The sequence below is a fragment of the Peromyscus leucopus genome, chromosome 3 (assembly GCF_004664715.2).
Source record: "Peromyscus leucopus breed LL Stock chromosome 3, UCI_PerLeu_2.1, whole genome shotgun sequence".
Classification (NCBI taxonomy): Eukaryota; Metazoa; Chordata; class Mammalia; order Rodentia; family Cricetidae; genus Peromyscus; species Peromyscus leucopus.
In genome coordinates this window covers 157281228-157297738 of record NC_051065.1, presented here as the reverse complement: position 1 = coordinate 157297738, position 16511 = coordinate 157281228, and the positions used below count along the sequence as shown (strand labels likewise).

The window sequence follows — 16511 nt, the reverse complement described above, 5'->3', positions numbered from 1 at the left end:
GTCTTTGCATGAAGTTGGTTTGTTCCAGCGATTTCCCCCATAGCCTTGTCTCCTCCCAGCTGGGACATTAGATTTTGGGTTCTCTTCCCAGTGACTTTCCATTTCCTGTGAAAGCTCTCTATGGACTGGAAGAATACAGCACTCAGGATGGCATTGTCATCAACCTCACACCACTCTTCCTTCGGGAAGTTGCAGAAGATGGAAGTCAAGGGACTTCACAAGACTCAAGCCAAAAGTTAGTGCTTTCCCATTCTGTTGGTATTTTGAATGTTCATGGGGAATCCTGTTGTTTTAAAAAAGTCTCTTAATATTAATGGGTGGATGAATTTATTTATTTACTGTGTGTGTGCGCCTAAGTGCATGTATCTGCACCACATGCATGTAGGAGCCCATGGAGGTTAAAAGAATATGTTGGCTCCCCCAGAGCTAGAGTGTAGGTGGTTGTGAGCCGCCATGTAGGTTTTGGGAACTGAGCCTGGGTTCTCTGCAAGAGCAGTAGGCACTCTTAGCCCTGAGCCATCTCAGCAGCCCCATTTCATAGTTCTTTTAATGTGTGGAGTCCTTGCATCAGAGTGTTTCTTCTAAGAAAGGTTGTATCTGGAGTTATTAGAGGGACTCAGTCAGATTCCTTTTTTTCTTGGTCCCTGGGATTGAGGTTTGTGTGCGCCTGACAGCACACACTACACTAGGCTGTTTGCTGTTCTTTGCCCTTTTCTTTCTTCCCATGAACATCCTCTGCTGCCTCTGCCTCCCTCCTTCCTACTTCTGCCTCATACCCACCACTCATGCCCTTTGCCTTCTTGCACTTTAGGCCATTGTTTCCTGAGCATTCATTGAGTGCTTGCTGTTTATCTTTAATTATAAAAATGGCTCCTGTAGATTTGGATTAATGACTGTGGTACTAAGTGGAGTGGATTTTTCCTTCCTAGATCGATGTCTCCTTTGTGCCTGGCTTCCCATTTCCGGCTGCTGAGACTTTGTGTGGCAAGACAACATAATGGAAACTTGGACGAGATTGATGGTCTCTTAGGTATGGGGTGCAGTTCTCAGATCCTTTCATTGTGGTCTTTTGGTAAAAGTTGGCAAGGGCCTACTTGTATATGTGAGGTGGAATTGTCTAACTTCATAGATGAGAACTGCAGTAATAACGGAATTTCAGTCAAAAGAGCTTACGTGGAACCAGTCATTCTCTTTGTAATTGTTGCTGAATGCTGTATGGCAATCTTTTTCTTTTTTTCCTTCTTTACTTCTTTACTATTTTTTTTCTCTCTTTTCTTTTGGTCTCCCACTTGTATGTGTTTACTTTTCATTGGTTTAAATCTGGGAGGGGTACAGCATCATCACACAGTTTGTGACCATTGGCCTTTACAGGAAGACTGCTTAGGAATTTGTCGTGAGCCATGACACTGTTTCCACGGGCCTGAGTTTCCTTTCCCTAGATTACTCTGGTTTTGTTTGACCTACCTCCAGGAGTCACTGTGCTGGTTTTTGCTTTGTATACATAAGCACATAGTAGAATTCTGTTTCATCTCAGACATAAACAAACACCTTAAGTCTTAAGAAGAGCTGTATGTTCTCTGTCGTCTAGAGACCTCAGTTACAGCCAGCAAAAATGGCCTTACCCCATAGCCTTCCAGACCTTTCAGAAGTGCTGTTTCCAGCAGGCCTCCATCGGGTGAAGGTATTCTTTTGAGACTAATGTGGAAGGATTTTTGAGACAAAACGAAGCTTGGCCCTCAAATAGGAGCTTAAGGGACAAGCAGGTAGCTGTTGGAGCAGGACCCATGTTCTTCTTCCTTGAGCTAAAGGAAGGTGGGGCATTTGTTTGTTCTTTCTCAGATTGTCCTCTGTTCCTCCCTGACCTGGAACCTGGAGAGAAACTGGAGTCCATGTCTGCTAAAGAGCGTTCACTTATGTGTTCACTCACGTTCCTTACTTTTAACTGGTTCAGAGAGGTGAGCAGAATTCCTGCAGTGTTTTACTTTACTATCTGTAGTTTCTCTCAAAAGAAAACTCTTCTTGGCTCTTACAAACTCCCTAAAAGTCTCCCTGAAGCACCAATGCCTGTGCTTCTCTGGCAGCCGTATCCCACCCCTGCTGACCATCTGGACTTCCTGATGTTCCCAGTCAGAGTACTTAGAACGCTCACTGTGTAGCTGGCTTTCCAGGCCGCCTGTGTTTCCACTTCTCATAGCATGGCCTCTGTGCTGGGAAGTCCTGTTCCTATTGCCCGGGCCTCTGTTCACTCTCTGGTTTCCTTTTCAGAGGGTGTTTATGGACGTTGGTAATGGCGGCGTGTCGTTGCTGCCTCTGCCTTTTGGCACATACTGAGTTTAAAACCAGTCTGGTCTGTGAGACTTTCATTTTCTTGCAGATTAGCACATTTTATGATACACTATTTCATACACAGATATATCTGCTTCCTTGTATGTTTTTTTGATTGAGACAGTCTTAGTGACTGACTGGTCTGCATCTCTATATGTAGACTAGACTGGCCTCAAATTCATGGTGATGCTCCTGCCTCAGCATCCCAACTACTGGGATTGTAGATATAAGCCACCATACCAGGCTCATATGCTTTATATTAAAAAAAATATTTAGTGTAGTAAAAGAATATTTCATCCCTAGCAAAGTAAAGCAAATGAGGTTGATGTCCACATATGAACAGAATTTGTGCCTTGCAGGTTGTGAATGCCTTCTGCCAACAGACATCTCCTGAGATGAAGGGCAAAGTTCTTAGTCGGGTAAAGGACCTTGTGGAACTTCAGGAAATCCTAGAGAAGTACTTAGCAGGTAAGAAGGGCTGTGCCCTAAGCCTCAGTTATTAACATACCTTTATATATTTGTTTTGTTTTGTTTTTGCTTTTTGAGACAGAGTTTCTCTATATAACATTCCTAGCTGTCCTGGAACTCGATTAGTAGACCAGGCTGGCCTCCAACTCACTGAGAGCTACCTGCCTTTACCTCCCAAGTGCTGACATTAAAGGCATGTGCCACCACCGCCTGGCCATTTATTTAGTTTTTTTTGAGACAGAGTGTCTATGTAGCCCTGGCTATCCTAGAACTTGAATTGTAGACCTGGCAGGCCTCTAGCTCATAGAAATCTACCTGTTTCTGCCTCCACAGCCAGCTACCTTTGCTTTATTAAATATAGTCACAAACCAGCAGTAAAGATGAATGTCTTTTCATTCCTTCTAACTTTTAACTGGTTGATTTAAAATGCTAGCATCTAGCACTAGCTGAGAGATAGCTCAGCAGTTAAGAGCACTGGCTGCTCTTCTAGAAGAGTTTGATTTGAAGTACCCACAAGGCAGCTCAGAGCTGTCTATAACTAACTCCATGTCCACAGGATTCAGCATCATCTTCTGGCCCTTGTGAGTATCAGGCATGCATGTGGAGCACAGATATAACACATAGGCAAAGTACTCATACACATTAATAACAATTTTTTGTGCCAGCTTAGGGCTGAGTGTAATGTGACACAATTTTAATCTCAGCACTCTGGAGGCAGACGCAGGCAGATCTCTACGAGTTCAGTACCATCCAGGGCTACATAGTGAGACCCTATCTTAGAGAGACAGGTAGGCAGTGGTGGCATATGCCTTTAATCCCAGCACTCGAGAGGCAGAGGCAGATGGATCTCTGTGAGTTTGAGTCCAGCCTGGTCTACAGAGCAAGTTCCAGGACAGCCAGAGCTACACAGAGAAACTGTCTGTCTCAGGGGGAAAAAAATAGAGACAGACAGGCACAAAAACAAAATGAAAAAATGCCAGCTTAATTCTCTGGGGAGAATACACCTTCTTCAGGCCCTCATCTTAAAACAATGGTATGTAGCCGGGTGGTGGTGGCGCACGCCTTTAATCCCAGCACTCGGGACGCAGAGGCAGTAGGATCTCTGTGAGTTCGAGGCCAGCTTGGGCTACCAAGTGAGTCCCAGGAAAGGCGCAAAGCTACACAGAGAAACCCTGTCTCGAAAAACCAAAAAAAAAAAAAGAAAGAAAAAAAAAGAAAAACAATGGTATGTAAAACAAAAAGTTATGTTATCAAATGTTAATATCTTTGGATTTCTAAGTGATTTATTTTTAGTTTCTTTTTGTTTGGTTGGCTATTTCATGTTCTTTTTGAAAATGGTTTTGTATTAATTGATCATAATCAGTTACTGTAATATAATATTCTTGTAAGCTCCATTTCACTGTGCCCAAACCACATCAGATGACTGGCATTCGCTGCTGCAGTGGTGATTTTGGAAGCCTGTTTCTAGGTGTTCAGATAATTGGATCCCTGAGGTTGGTATTTATTACTCCTGCTCTGTTTCAGTCATCCCAGACTATGTTCCACCTTTCGCAAATGTTGACTTGGATACTTTAGATAGGATACCTTGGAGCAGTTCTGCTATTTCAACAAAAAACAGAAACAAAGGAAAGATGGGTGAGTACATTCCTGTCTTGCCCCTACCTGAACCACATTGGCTTATATATATCGTGACATTAGTATTTAAAAAGACCAGGGACTGGAGAGATGGCTCAGAGGTTAAGCGCATTGGCTACTCTTCCAAAGGTCCTGAGTTCAATTCCCAGCCACCACATGGTGGCTCACAAACATCTGTAATGAGATCTGGTGCCCTCTTCTGGTGTGCAGGCGAACATACACACAGAGCATCGTATACATAATAAATAAATAAATCTTTTTTTAAAAAAAGGAGAAAGTTAAAAAAAATCAGCGTGCCAATGGCACAGTTGGTTGATGAGCGGTGCTTATGCAGTAATTGGAAAAATCGTGCCATCAAACCTTTCATTGGAAGGTGTGTAATGTTGTGTAGCTTGAATCATAAATTTCTTCCTCCCTTCTTGGGGAGTTCTATTTGGCATGACGCACTTGCTGATTACTTGAGTCATTTTCCTCTTGTACTACAGCGGGGAGGAAACAAAAAGCTGACAGCAAAGCATCCTCCACTGAAACACTTCTAACAGAAGATACTTCAGAATATGACATGGTGCCATCTGGAAGAAGCCAAGTAGAGAAGGTATGGGATATGTGACAGACAGAGGTTTGTGACTGCTCAGTGGGAATAAGGCCGGCCTTACTCCTTGTGTGTTTTGTAGGGAAGAAATGGGAAGAGAGGCAAATGGATGGCCCTCAACTAGTGGACTTTGTACTGTTCTCTAAATCCTTGGTTGTCGTGTCCCACTAGAAACCATGTACAGTCCCTTGGAAGAGGCAGTCTCAGTTGACAGGTTGCTCAGATCAGATTGGCCTGTGGCAGTGTCTCTGAGAGATTGTCTGGATTGATGATTGGTGGGGAAGGGCCTAGTCCACTATGGGTGGCACCATCCTTAGGCAGGTAGGCCTGGGTCGTTTAAGAAAGCTAGCTGAGTATGAACAGAAGCAAGCTAGAGAGCAAGCCGGCAAGCATTGCTCCTCCATGGTTTCTGCCCTGATTTTTCTCAGTGGTGGAGTATGACCCGGAAGGGTAAGCCAAATAAGCCCTTTCCCCTCCCAGTTACCTTTGGTGAGAGTGTTTTCTCATAGCCACAGAAGTCAAAGTAGAACAGTCCTATTTCTGCTGCACAGATGGCTGCTTTTTCTAACTATCTTCTGCATATTTTACACCTGTGTTTTGCTCCTCTGTGGTACTTTGAACTCTGGTTTATAGTAGTTATCACATTATGTGTTATAATACACTGCCCTGTGCCTTGGGTTTTTCAGACAGGGTCTCACTATGTAGCCCAGGGTGATCTCAAACACATGATCCTTCTGCCTTAGTGTCCTGTGTGTTGGGATTGCAGTAACATACTTCCATGCCTGGCATGATATTCTTTTATATATACTTCTTGTGGCCTTTCTCCTTTTTTCCCCAGACCATAAACTTAGTGACCTGGATGTGGTGGTGCATGCCTATAATCTCAGCATTTGGGAGGCTGTGGCAGGAAAATGATTATACGTTTGAGGCCATCTGAGCTACATGCAAGACCTTGTCTCAAAAAAACAAAACAAAATATACTTAGCAAGATGGCTCAAACGGTAAAGGCAGCTGCTGTCACACCTGATGACCTAAATTCAATCCCCAGAACTCACGTGGTGGAAGGAGAGAGCCAATTCCCACAAATTGTTCTTTGACCTCCACATGTGCGTGGCATGCAAACAAACACAGAGAATAAATAAGGTGTCATAAAAGTTTTTAAGCCACAAAAGACGTACACTTGAGCTAAGGTTTGAAACCAGATCATCCTAGCCTTTAAGCTCACCCACCGCCTTCTGTATCATCCCACATGCTTTGATTTACCTAGTAATTCATCCTTAAGTAGAAACAACCGAAGATGTTGGCTTCTATTGCTATCTCTTAGCAAGTGCTATGGCTTAGGGGGTCGTTAGAGAATTTGGGGACAGGAATGTGATGACGTAAGGAAATTATAACTTTATCAAACATGAATGTGTATTGGACCTTAGCATGTTAATTAAAATTAAATTTGGGTGGCTGAGGAGATGATCACTCAATGGTTAAAAGTACTTACTGCTCTTTCAGACAGTTTCTAGCACTCACATTTGGTAACTCCCAACCACCAGGAGCTCCAGCCTGAGTGGGTTCCAGAGCCTCTGCACTCACATGTATATATCCCATCCACCTACCCACACAATTTAAAAAAAGTTGGATTAAAATATTTTTAATTAGGTTGATATCTGAGACTTTAGTACTTTTGTTTGCTCCACCCTTTCCCCCAGGAGTCCACGGGGAAGGAAGGAAAGACATTTGTGTCGCTGCAGAATTACCGTGCTTTTTTCCGAGAGCTGGACATTGAGGTCTTCTCTATTCTACATTCTGGACTCGTGACCAAGTTCATCTTAGACACTGAAATGCACACTGAAGTAAGTGACAACCTAGGATCCCAGAACTTAATCTTTTAGGTTCATATTTCAAGAACACAGATATTTAAAGTAGTTGGCCCAGGTGTCATGGCACGTGACTTTAAACCTAGCACTGGGGAGGCAGACGCAGGCAGATACAAGGCCAGCCTGGTCTACATAGTGAGTTCCAGGACAGCCAGGGCTAACATAGAGACACTCTGTCTCAACAAGACAGCAAAAAATGAAGTTAAAATCTGGGCATACTGTTCAATGGCAGGGCACTCGCCCAGCAGGGTGAGGCCCTCTGTGAGAGGAGTGACAGACAGAGACGAGAAGGTTGGTTTCTGACTTCAGAGGCCTCGGTATGAGTGTAGTGATGAGTAGTCATCCTTGTCCTCTTGCTCCCAAGTCACAGGTTTTCTCAGTGTGTCAGAGGTTATAAAACACAGAACTGGTTCTGTGATCCTTACCAGCAGGTTACCAGGTAGTACTCTTAGGACTTAAAGAATCACTGTTGTTTTCGGTTTTCACAACATCTGTTCCGCATCAAATAGATACTAGTAGAGGCTGTTTTTATGTTGACTACTGACCTAGACACACTGGCAGGATGAAGGACAGTAGTACACACAGTATGCTGCTTGCCTTCAGTCAGCGAGGTGGAACAGAGGATGTAGAGATGAGTGCTCCACACTGTATTAACATCTGAACTTCAACAAGAGAGTGTTCTTCCTAGTAAAGTTGACTAGAGAGATTATTTTCACAAAGTAGGTAGCTTTTGATAAGGATTTTCACTAGAGAATGGATTTCTCCAGACTAAAATATTTTAAATGGTGTGAATTTTTACCTTTTTAAGTTTTTCTTCATCAATCTGCTCATAGAAGATTCTCCGTAGGTAGGTAATGAATGAGCACTCTAGGTGGGACATTCACCCATTGTGTCTCTCGCCATGTACTTACAGAATGACTCACCACGTGAGTAGTCGTGAAAAAGTGGAAGGAGGTGTGGCCTCTGAGGACTCTGGGGGGATGGCTGAGTGGGTGAAGTCCTTGCCCCTTTTACATCGGCACTGGGGATCTGAACTCTTGTCCTTGTGCTTGTGGGGCAGGTGCTTTGTCCACTCAGCCTGCTGTCCAGCCCCGTTTCCTTTTTTAAATTAAAAGTCAAATTCAGTTCTTCACCATTGGGAGGGATGAACAAGAAAACCCCAAAAGTATTGTGAATAGGGCGTGATTGAAGCCAGTCTTCATCTTCTATGGTACAGGCTACAGAAGTTGTACAGCTTGGGCCTGCCGAGCTGCTTTTCTTGCTGGAAGATCTTTCCCAGAAGCTAGAGAATGTGCTGACGCCTTCTCTTGCCAAGAGAATCTGCTTCCTCAAGGTTAGTAGAGATGGGGCTTAGAAAACTTGGGAATAAGCAGGTGCCAGTGCTGAGTATCCTGGCGTTGTGTTGAATTTCCTAGGTAACTCGATGGCATTTCTATTACCAGATCCAAGTTGCTTTGCCCTACACAGGCTGGGCTGTAGTGTAGTCTAATATACTTAAAGGCTGAGGCTGGATCCCTCACACTGTGTGTGTGTGTGTGTGTGTGTGTGTGTGTGTGTGTGTGTGTGTGTGTGTGTATCTGTGTCTTTGTGTTTAAAACAGAAAATTGAAGAGACTCCCTAAACATGAAATTTATTTCTAAATGTCCTAAACATTTTGAATCCTGATCTTTCTCAGGTCTCCCCTTATTTTTCTGTAGTACTGAGGCTCAGACCCAAACTTCATGAGTATTAGACTACCACTGAGCTATACCTGTAGCCCTCAGGTCTGATAGCCTCCCAAACTAAGCCTGTATAAAATTCAGTATAGAACTTGGCTGCCTAGAGAGGCCAGAGCCTCAGATGTGTATAGAAAGAATAAAAGCACCTAGCATATGGGGAAGTCCTTAGGTTGTACGAATGGTAAAATATGGATATGTGTGTTATTTGTTCTCTATACATGAGCTCAAACTCATTAGTTATGATGGTCTACTGAGACAGTCTTCTATAGCCCAAGGCTGGACTTGAATTTCTTATGTAGCAGAGAATTGCCTGGAAGTCCTGATCCTCCTGCCTCCAACGCCCTCCAGAGATTAAAGGCATACATCACCTGATGCCTGGCAAGTCTACACTTTTTAAAAAGATTTTTTGATTTATTTTTATTTTAAGTGTATGAGTATTTTTCCTGTGTGTATGTGTGTGTTCCACGTGCTTATCGTACCCACACAGATCAGAAGAGGGTGTCACATCCCCCTGGAGCCACCTTATGGGTGCTAGGAAACAAACCAGGGTCCTCTTCAAGAGCAGCGAGTACTCTTAACTGCTGAGCTGTCTCTCCAGCCCCATGCCTATACTTTTTAATCAAACTCTGTTCTGTCTCTACAAAAATCCATTCTCTCAGAGATTTAAATCTAAGTGAAGTTTTTTTTTTCTTTTGCTATCATTTTTATCCCTTTGTTATAAAATTATCTTAGGCAAGTAAATTACCTCTTCTATCTGCTTCTATCTGGAACCACAACTTTAAACACTTAAATGATGATTAATTTTAAAGAATTTATCCAGTTTCCCCTTGTAACTCTGAGATTTATTGTAGAATAAAGGAAACCGTAATATTGGATTCTCACATCTTCATCAGAGATCTGTCCAGGACATTGTTCATTGTGTTGTTCAACTGCTAACCCCAATGTGTAACCATCTGGAGAACATTCACAACTACTTCCAGGTCAGAAGACTGTCTTATTATAACACTAGAAACCATGTAAGCACAGGCAGGCAAGCTCCCGTGTGTAGGCAGCTCTGGGAGGAGAAGCAGGAGGAAAGAGTTAAGAGGAAGAGAGAGAGTTATACCCTCTGAGTTAGAGCCCAGGGAAGCAGGCAGACTGAGCAGTAGAAGTCTATGAATAGCTGCATAGGCTGAGCGTGGTCTTCAGAGAGGGTGCAGGAATGTCCAGAGTGGCTGGACAGGCAGGCTTTGAAGCTTTTGAGGCGGGGGGGGGGGGGGGGGGTGTTGGGGTGTTTCCAGGCGGTGGTGGTACACACCTTTGATCTCAGCACTCAGGAGGCAGAGGCAGGCAGATCTCCATGAGTTTGAGGCCAGCCTGGTCTACAGAGCAAGTCCCAGGACAGGCTCCAAAGCTACACAGAGAAACCCTGTCTCAAAAAACCAAAAAAAGAAAAGAACAAATGAAGTTACAGGCAGGCTTAGCTTTGTAGGTCTGTAATTGCCAAGAGTCCCTTTTTAACTGAGAAATACTGAAGAGGAATGAGAACAGTCACAGGAGGAACCAGACTGAAGTCTTTACTCTTTAGTGCTTAGGTGCTGAAGATCTCAGTGTAGACGACAAGCCGAGAGTGAACGCTCAGGAGCACCACACCATGTCTTCCTGCTACCAGAGGCTGCTGCAGATCCTTCATGCTCTCTTTGCTTGGTGAGTAGGAAGTGCCCAAAGGGGAAGTGAGTGTGTGCTTGCTCTCACTTGTGATTATTCCCTGAGAGAAGAAGGGAGGGAAATGGATCCAGCCCTCCTTACTGTGGCCCTTTGTTCTTTTCCATTTGATCTTGTACAACCACTGAGTCATATGGAGCCAGTATTACTAGGCAGTTCGATAAATTAGGTGGCGTACTGATGAGCTGATATGACAAGTCTCGACCTCTTACTCCGCTTTCTTGTAGCAAGCATTCTGTAGGAACTAGAGGAGCCAGCCTGTGGTACATGTCTGTAATCCAGCTACTGGGAAGGCTGAAGCCAGAGGATCACCTGAGCTCATGTGGGGGTTTGAGACCAGACTGAATAACACAGAGGCACACACCCCACCTAAAAATTCAAGTAATTTTTATTACTTAATAAAAAGAGAAAACGTTAGCTGAGTGGCGCACACCTTTAATCCCAGCACTCAGGAGGCAGAGGTAGGCGGACCTCTGAATTCCAGGCCAGCCTGGGCTACCAAAATGAGTTCTAGAATGACCAGGACTACATGGAGAATCCGTGTTTCAGAGAGAGAGAGAGAGAGAGAGAGAGAGATTGTTAATTTGTTAAATTATCTTAATGGTTGTAAGGAAGTCTCAGATGATGTGGTGAAAGAGTGAGCACTGTGAAGCTGAAACCCTGGAGTATCTGGGGAATCGGGGAAGCAGTGGCACCTGACGGGCTTTTTAAAGCAGCAGCTCACATGTTGGCCTTGATCTTGCTCTGTAGCTGAGCCTGGTCTTAACTTTTCATCATCCTTCCGCTGCTCCTGAGTGCTAGATTACAGGCCTGTGCCACCTACCTGGTTTTTATGTGGTCCTGGGTATGAAACCCAGGACTTTATGCATGATAGGCAAGCACTCTACCAACTGAGTTACATCCCCACCCTTGATCAGGTCTCTAAAGAAACAATGGTTTTTTTGTTTTATTTTTTTAACATTTTAAAAATTATGTGTATATTTGTTTGTGCCCTCAAAGGCCAGAAGTGCGTATTGGATCTCCTGGAGCTGAAGTTGCATGTGGTTGTGAGCAGCCTGATGTGGGTACTGGGAACCAAATCAGGCTGTCTGCAAGAGCAGTACATGCTCTTCTTAACCACTGAGCCATCTCTCTAGCCCCACCCCTGTTACTTTTTAAAATAAGGACAGAAATACATTATAACGCAATGTGCTTACATTTGTGTGTGTAGGGATCAAAGTCAGGTTGTGTCAGGCGTGGCATCCCACTGGCCCAGGAGCTGGTTTTAGGGAGGTGAAGAGTTAGAGGCACAGCGTGAGTGAAAGCAGAAATGAAGGCATGCCCTACATGTTTCTCTTCCCTAAGTCATGCCTCATCCCATCTGTCCTTTGAACATGTTTTCTGGAGGATTTTACCCAAGCTTAAATTTATGCTGAATGTTATCTTCCAAGCCATTGGCAAAACTGTATCCACCTGCCTACTCAACACCCTTCGATGTGTCGTTGACGCCTCAGACTCATGACATCCAGATCGGAGCAGAATATCACTGTTCCTCCAGCTTTGCCTCACTTGGAAATGGCATGATTGGGTTTTTTTGTGCCAAACCCAAGAGTTATTCTTTTGCCTCCTACTTTCCACTCCTTCCCACATGTAACCCTCGATTCTGTTGATGGCATCATCTAGATAGACATCTCCTTCTGCTTCCAGCCTCCGTCACATCTGCCCTGTTTTCACAGTCGGCCTGTCCACCCCTCTCCAGATGTGCTGCCTCAGTCCTTTCTTAACACAAGAGTCACCGCAGTCTTCCCTACGCAGACCTAACCCGATCCTGTCCCAGTTGTGATCTCTGGTGCCTGTTAGTCTTTCCTGACCTTAACCCTTTGACCTGGCTCTGCCTCCTCCTGTTGTCTGGCTTCTGCTCAGGCTCCCATTGTCTCACATTCTGCCCACAGGTAGACTGAGTTCATTCACACCCTCCTTTGCCTTCACCTGACAACCTTCAAATGTGCATCCTTCTACAGGATCCTTGGCTGGTTGATCCCTACCCTCTTCTTACTGAATCTCTTCAGTTTCTGAGTATTTTCTCTGACCTTACTAGGTAAACCTCTTCCCTGGCCCTCAGCTCCCTTCTGACACGTTAGCATTCTCTTCTGGCAAAACATCATACATTTTGTTAAAATTGTTTATTTTTCTTCCCTGTTAGACTCTGATACTCTCTACAAGGGCAGATGTCAGTCATTTTGATATCCTCAGGACTTAAAAAGCAACACCTGATAAAAGATTTGCATTGACATTTCATCAAGGAGATTTTTTTTTTTTTGAGACTGAGTTTCTCTGTGTAGTTTTGGCGCCTGTCTTGGATCTCACTCCGTAGCCCAGGCTGGCCTCGAACTCACAGAGATCCACCTGCCTCTGCCTTCCGAGTGCTGGGATTAAAGGTGTGCGCCAATGCCGCCCGGACAATGTTGTGTTTTGTTTTGGTAAACACAAAAAAGAGTATTCATTATTAAGGAAATGCACGCGCGCGCGCGCGCGCGCGCGCACACACACACACACACACACACACACTCAAAATATATGAAAGAAGAAGGAAGATGTTGCTAGAGAAGACATAGGGATCAGATTATGTAGATTCTTCAAAGTCAAGGAAAAGATTTTAACTTTATAAAATCACATTTGTCTTTTTTTTTTTTTTTTTAGTTGTTAGTGTTTATTTTGTGTTTGCACACCTGTATATGGGTGAGTGCCCTAGTGTCTGTCTATGTAGAATGAGCATGCCGGAGCCTAGGAAGTGGGAAGAGAGCACAGAAACTGGAGTCCCGTGTGGCCGGGAGCCACCTTGTAGTACTGGGGACTCAACCAGGTCTTGACCACTGAGCCAACTCTGCAACTTCTAACTCTTTTAGGAAAGCAATTTTGGCATCATAGTCATGATAATAATGAAAATTTCTTAAGAAAATCTTTTTGGCAGTAGTCTGCCTGATAGTTTGGGAAAGGAAAGGAACAAACCAAAAAATAGTCAAAATGATTGCATGCTCTGCAGATGTAATGATAAGGGCCTGACCTGGAGATATAGTCTTGGTTAGGAAGGAATGGGCAACAATAAGATAATTCTGAGATAGATTCTTCAAGATTTGGCTTATTAATGCCAAGAGGAGATTTCCTTATTGAATCCTGTGAGGCTGGACACCAACTCAGTAATGACAAAGTTAGCCCTGCATTTTAGAAAAGACTGAGATGCACAGACGAAAGAAAGCCCAATTGCCCTTGCAGAATAAGCCTGTGAGCATCGCTAGATCCATAAGAAAGTGCAATTAGGGGTGCGATCCAACTCCTTGGTTTGTGTTTTGTTTTGTGTTATTTTTTTGTTTTTGTTTTGTTTTGTTTTGGTTGGTTTTTTTGTTTTTGAGATAGGGTTTCTCTGTGTATCCCTGGCTGTCCTGGAACTCTCTCTGTAGACCAGGTTAGCCTCAAATTCGGAGATTTGCCTGCCTCTGCCTCCTGAGTGCTGGGACTAAAGGCGTGCACCACCACCGCCTGGCTTCAGTTTTGTTGTTTCGAGACAGAATATTACTAAATCCCTCAGACCACCCTGGAACTCACTAGGTAGCTGTGGCTAGCTACATACAGCCCTCCTGCTCCAGTCTTCCAAGTGTAGGTATTACTGGCATGTGCTACCACACCCACCTACACTTCAGTTTCTAGTCTGATGCTTAGATCTGTGACTGAATTTCATGCTTAAGAAGTTGAAATTCCATTCTCAAACTGTTGAATCACTGGCCTAGGTAGAGGGCCAGGACCCTCAGGTACTATCCAAGTAGTCTTCCCGAGACAAGCTGAACCACTTTTTCTGACTTGACTTTAGGAAAGGGTTTACTCACCGTTCAAACCATCACCTGCTGCACTCAGCCCTGGAGGTCCTCGCAAGCCGACTAAAGCAGACGGAACAGGAACAGCCCTTGGAGGAACTTGTCAGGTGGGTCAGACTGTGCATTCTAGTTTATTGACAGAATTTCTTTAGGAAAACATTCACTGTTGGTTGTGAACAAAGTCTATACTTATCTGTCACTTTCCCTTAACATAGGTGTTTTTTCATGTTTTAAAGATTTATTTTATTATTATTACTATTTATTTATTTATTTGTTTGTTTGTTTGTTTTTCGAGACAGGATTTCTCTGTGTAGCTTTGCGCCTTTCCTGGATCTCGCTCTGTAGACCAGGCTGGCCTTGAACTCACAAAGATCCGCCTGACTGCCTCCTGAGTGCTGGGATTAAAGGCACAGAACACCACACCCAGCCCTATTTACTTGTGTGTGTGTGTGTGTGTGTGTGTGTGTGTGTGTGTGTGTGTGTGTGTGTGTTGTCCTGTGGAAGAGCAGTGAGTGGTCTTAAGAGTGCTTAGTCATCTCTCCAAACCCTTGTTTTGATTTTTTTGAAGCAGGGTCATGCTGTGTATCCTAGGCTGGCCTCAAATTCACCATTCTCCTGTCTTAGTCTCTTAGCTATTGGAATTACTCCCTACTCATAGGCAACTCTGGATTATTTAAGGACCTGCTCTGTCTTCTAGCAGTGTTGGGTATGTAGGGAGCAACTAGTTGACACTAATTGCCAGTCTTTCCAGTCCCATCCCATCCCATCCCATCCTTTTGTCCCCTATCACATCACATCATTTTGGTGAGTTCAAAGCCAGCCTGGTCTTCATGAGATCTTCCTCAGCCCTCCATAACATCCCCAAATAGCAAATAATCGATGCAGGGTTTTGTGTGGTATCCTGATGCTTGGACTTCTTGGTGTAAGTGACCACCTTTAAGCTAAAATTTTATTAGTGTAGCTTTTTTCTGTCCCAACTTTTTCTGTGAAAGGTACTTTTCTGTTGAGATTCTTGAATGAAACTGAGTACTCTGCTAGCTATGATGCCGCACATCTTCAATTACAGCATTCAAGAGGCAGAGACAGATTGAGCTCCGTAAATCTGAGGCCAGCTTGGTCTACAGTGCAAATTCCACGCCAGGCAGAGCTATATAATGAGACCCTATCTTTAAAAAAAGAAGGTGGTGGTGCTAAAGTTCCTGAAAGTGAGGAGAATTATTTGTGATTAGGCCTTTGACTACTTACATTTTTATGTGTGTATATGAGGACAGTTCGCAGGAGTCGGCTTTCTCCTTCTACCATTTAACTTCCTGGGACTGAACTCAAGTCAGCAGACTTGTCAGCAGGCCTTTACCTGACGAGCCGTATTGCTGCCCCTGTAAACTACTTGGAGAAGACTCGGGTGACTTGTGTGCCTGTCAGGACATCTTTAGTGCACGTGATGTGATGCCTGTGTCTGTTCTGTTTCTTGCTTTTTACAGCCAGAGCTTCAGTTATCTGCAAAATTTCCATAACTACATTCCCAGTTTCCAGTGTGGTCTTCATCTTCTCCGACTTCTAATGGCTCTGCTGGAGAAATCTGCAGTACCTACCCAGAAGAAAGAAAAACTTGGTGATGAGCCCAGATCTCTTGGGGGGGGGGGTGATTTGAATAGGATTAATATCTCACACTTGTAAATCTAGTGTTTCCTAGAACTTTGAGCTTTTGTACATGTAAATCCCACAAATCATGGGCATGCCCTCTTGCTTCACCATGAGACCATCTTCTCAGAAAGGACTCTGTCACTGCTTTGTGTAACTTTGGTCAGATTAATTGATTGTACACTTTTCTTCCTTTTTTTTTAATAAGATGTATTTATTTTGTTTTTATTTTATGTGTATGAGTGTTTCACCTGGATGGGTGTCATATGTATTAGAGACCAAAAGTGGGCACTAGATGCCCTGTAACTGGAGTTACAGACAGTTGTGAGCTGCCTAGTGGGTACTGGGAAACAAGCCCAGGTCCTCTGGAAGACTAGCAAGTGCTCTAACTTTAAGTGCTCTAACTTTAAGGCATGGTGATCTGATAAGATACAGGAGGTTATTCCAATTTTTTTGTATCTGTTGAGATTTGTTTTGTGTCCAAGCATGTGGTCAATTTTTGAGAAGGTTCCATGGGGTGCTGAGAAGAAGGTATATTCTTTTGTGTTAGGATGGAATGTTCTGTAGATATCTATTAGGTCCATTTGAGTCATAACATCTGTTAGGTCCTTTATTTCTTTGTTAAGTTTCAGTCTGGTAGAGCTATCTTTTGGTGAGAGTGGTGTGTTAAAATCTCCCACTACTAATGTGTGGGGTTTGATGTGCGTTTTAA

The 16511-nt window shown here is 43.8% G+C and overlaps 1 protein-coding gene across 3 annotated transcripts in view; it reads left to right on the top strand.

Annotated features, from left to right (window-relative positions):
* The window catches only part of Fancd2 (FA complementation group D2), a 68221-nt gene that overhangs the window by 35061 nt on the left and 16649 nt on the right, over positions 1 to 16511 (top strand). For 2 of the 3 annotated variants that reach the window (XM_028863940.2, XM_037204266.1), the window contains exons 23-34: positions 92 to 235; positions 930 to 1030; positions 1840 to 1955; positions 2685 to 2793; positions 4318 to 4428; positions 4914 to 5023; positions 6721 to 6864; positions 8105 to 8221; positions 9458 to 9586; positions 10174 to 10292; positions 14155 to 14265; positions 15640 to 15770. In XM_028863940.2, the coding sequence (XP_028719773.1) occupies positions 92 to 235; positions 930 to 1030; positions 1840 to 1955; positions 2685 to 2793; positions 4318 to 4428; positions 4914 to 5023; positions 6721 to 6864; positions 8105 to 8221; positions 9458 to 9586; positions 10174 to 10292; positions 14155 to 14265; positions 15640 to 15770 (1442 nt within the window). The remainder of the gene's footprint in view (positions 1 to 91; positions 236 to 929; positions 1031 to 1839; positions 1956 to 2684; positions 2794 to 4317; positions 4429 to 4913; positions 5024 to 6720; positions 6865 to 8104; positions 8222 to 9457; positions 9587 to 10173; positions 10293 to 14154; positions 14266 to 15639; positions 15771 to 16511) is intronic. The other variant, XM_037204267.1, reaches the window with a different exon arrangement.